Consider the following 1,869-nt stretch of genomic DNA (forward strand, 5'->3'; position numbering starts at 1 on the left):
AAGCAAAAAATATTACTTATAATGACACATAAAATATTCAGCAAAACAATAAATAATTAATAGCAAGCAAATTACATAAAATATTTACCAAAACAATGAGTAATTAATAGCAAGCAAATTACATAAAATATTTACCAAAACAATGAACAATAAATTATTTAAAATGTGTTCTTGCCCTAGTTATAAAATAAACACTAATCAGCAAAAATATAACCTATTAATATTTTACGATTACGTTAAATGCATTTTATCATGGGTCAGCAAAAGACAAAATAAATGTAATACTTAACATATCCTCCCCCGCGTTGAATTTTAATTCAACTAGAGTGATGTCATCTTTATGTTGTTGTGATATCAAATGTTGACCTTGATCTTGGAAGCGGCTGAGGTGTCTGAACATTCGGTTGACCTTGCGTCTGATTTTTTCGTATTAGTTTAGTTATTTTTAAGATGATGATTCCAATAATCAAAAACAAGGCTGCGTACCCCACTGACAAGCTATGCTTTTCAGTTTGCTGTACTTTTGATGATAGTTCAGGTAATGTATCCTTCGTTAGTTGTTTTTGCAGAATTGTTAGTTCTCTTAATTGTGGAAGATATTCAATTTCAGAATTGTTTATCCGCTTAGATGGCTTAATTTCAGGTGTTGAAATTCCTATGCTCGTATATGCTGATTTGAGCAGACTTGTTATGACTTGGTGTCCTTGAATAAGAACCGTGTTGTCTCTGATGACACAATTTGATGCAATTTTTACCATGCCGGTACTATTCAGTATCACTGGAAATGCATTCGAACCGCATACTGCATTGAGTTGCATCGGATATTTGGTAGCGTATATCCAGTGATTTTTGTGTTTCAGCTGAGTCCAAATGGTAGTTTCCTTTAATTCAACTATTTCGCATTCGTCACCTGTTCCATTATTGTACAAATTGATTTCACACTTGCACACATTTGCTCCACGACGATAAATAGATTGAACATTTGAGCAAAGGTATGAGTCCTCTTCAGTTGTAATACACGATTGCAGTGCTAATTTTGTTATGGGGAAGTATTCATCCTTGTGAGAATTGATAGCCAGATATTCTGTTGATGGCCTTATTGACGTTAATACCTTGGTCGCGCTAGAGATCACAGGTACTACATGAAATATTTCAAAGGTTTTTCGTTCAACGAGTGGTATCATAATATTGAATATTACATGGTCACTTGATACCTGCCCAGTTACTTGCATCAGCTTATAAAGAGTTAATATATCATCTTGTTCTACTGGAAATTGTAAATGAGACGGTAAATGTGCTCGGATTTTTTCTCCTTCCGTTATTAACTGTTGCGGCGTAATTAGAAGCGGGTTAATTTTTTCGTGATGACTATCAATGAGAACATCCATGATTGTGGATTGCGTACGTTGCAAATTTATCGTGGCGATTGTCATTTGGATGCTCAGCATGTTAATAATATTGCCATATAATTGGTCATGTTCGTCCTTAACTAACCTTTTGGAGATCGCGTTTAATTGAGTCTCTATACCCTGGAAATTATTTTTGAGACTTATCTGGTTTTTTTTATAACGTTAATTGTGGAGTCAATTATTGATATTTGATTTTTGAGCAGATGTTTGAGTTTGTCATCATGATCTTCTAGGGTTTTGATCGTCTTCGACATGTCACTTGCATAATTGGAATCGAGTACTCCAAACAGGGAACTTGCTATATTCCCAACTAAATCGATTGCCCCTCTCTTATTTCGGGCGCTTGACATAAATTCAAATGCTGTTCTCAATTCACTTTCTGCTTGCTGGAAATGATGAACCACAAACTTGCATGTTGAATTTAAGTTGCTTTGATCACATAGCTTCAAAAGATTCAACG

The 1,869-nt window shown here is 34.5% G+C and overlaps 1 protein-coding gene across 1 annotated transcript; it reads right to left on the minus strand.

Annotated features, from left to right (window-relative positions):
* Positions 1-338: 338 nt before the first annotated feature.
* LOC119675293 lies at positions 339-1,433 on the minus strand. Its single transcript, XM_038086488.1, has one exon. It carries the CDS (start codon positions 1,431-1,433, stop codon positions 339-341), a length of 1,095 nt encoding a protein of 364 aa, XP_037942416.1.
* Positions 1,434-1,869: the final 436 nt, after the last annotated feature.

The sequence above is a fragment of the Teleopsis dalmanni genome, chromosome 2 (assembly GCF_002237135.1).
Source record: "Teleopsis dalmanni isolate 2A chromosome 2, ASM223713v2, whole genome shotgun sequence".
Taxonomy (NCBI): domain Eukaryota; kingdom Metazoa; phylum Arthropoda; class Insecta; order Diptera; family Diopsidae; genus Teleopsis; species Teleopsis dalmanni.

Bases quoted from the DNA above. Each gene is read 5' to 3' on its own strand.
- LOC119675293 (XM_038086488.1), bottom strand. From the start codon at position 1,433: ATGACAATCGCCACGATAAATTTGCAACGTACGCAATCCACAATCATG.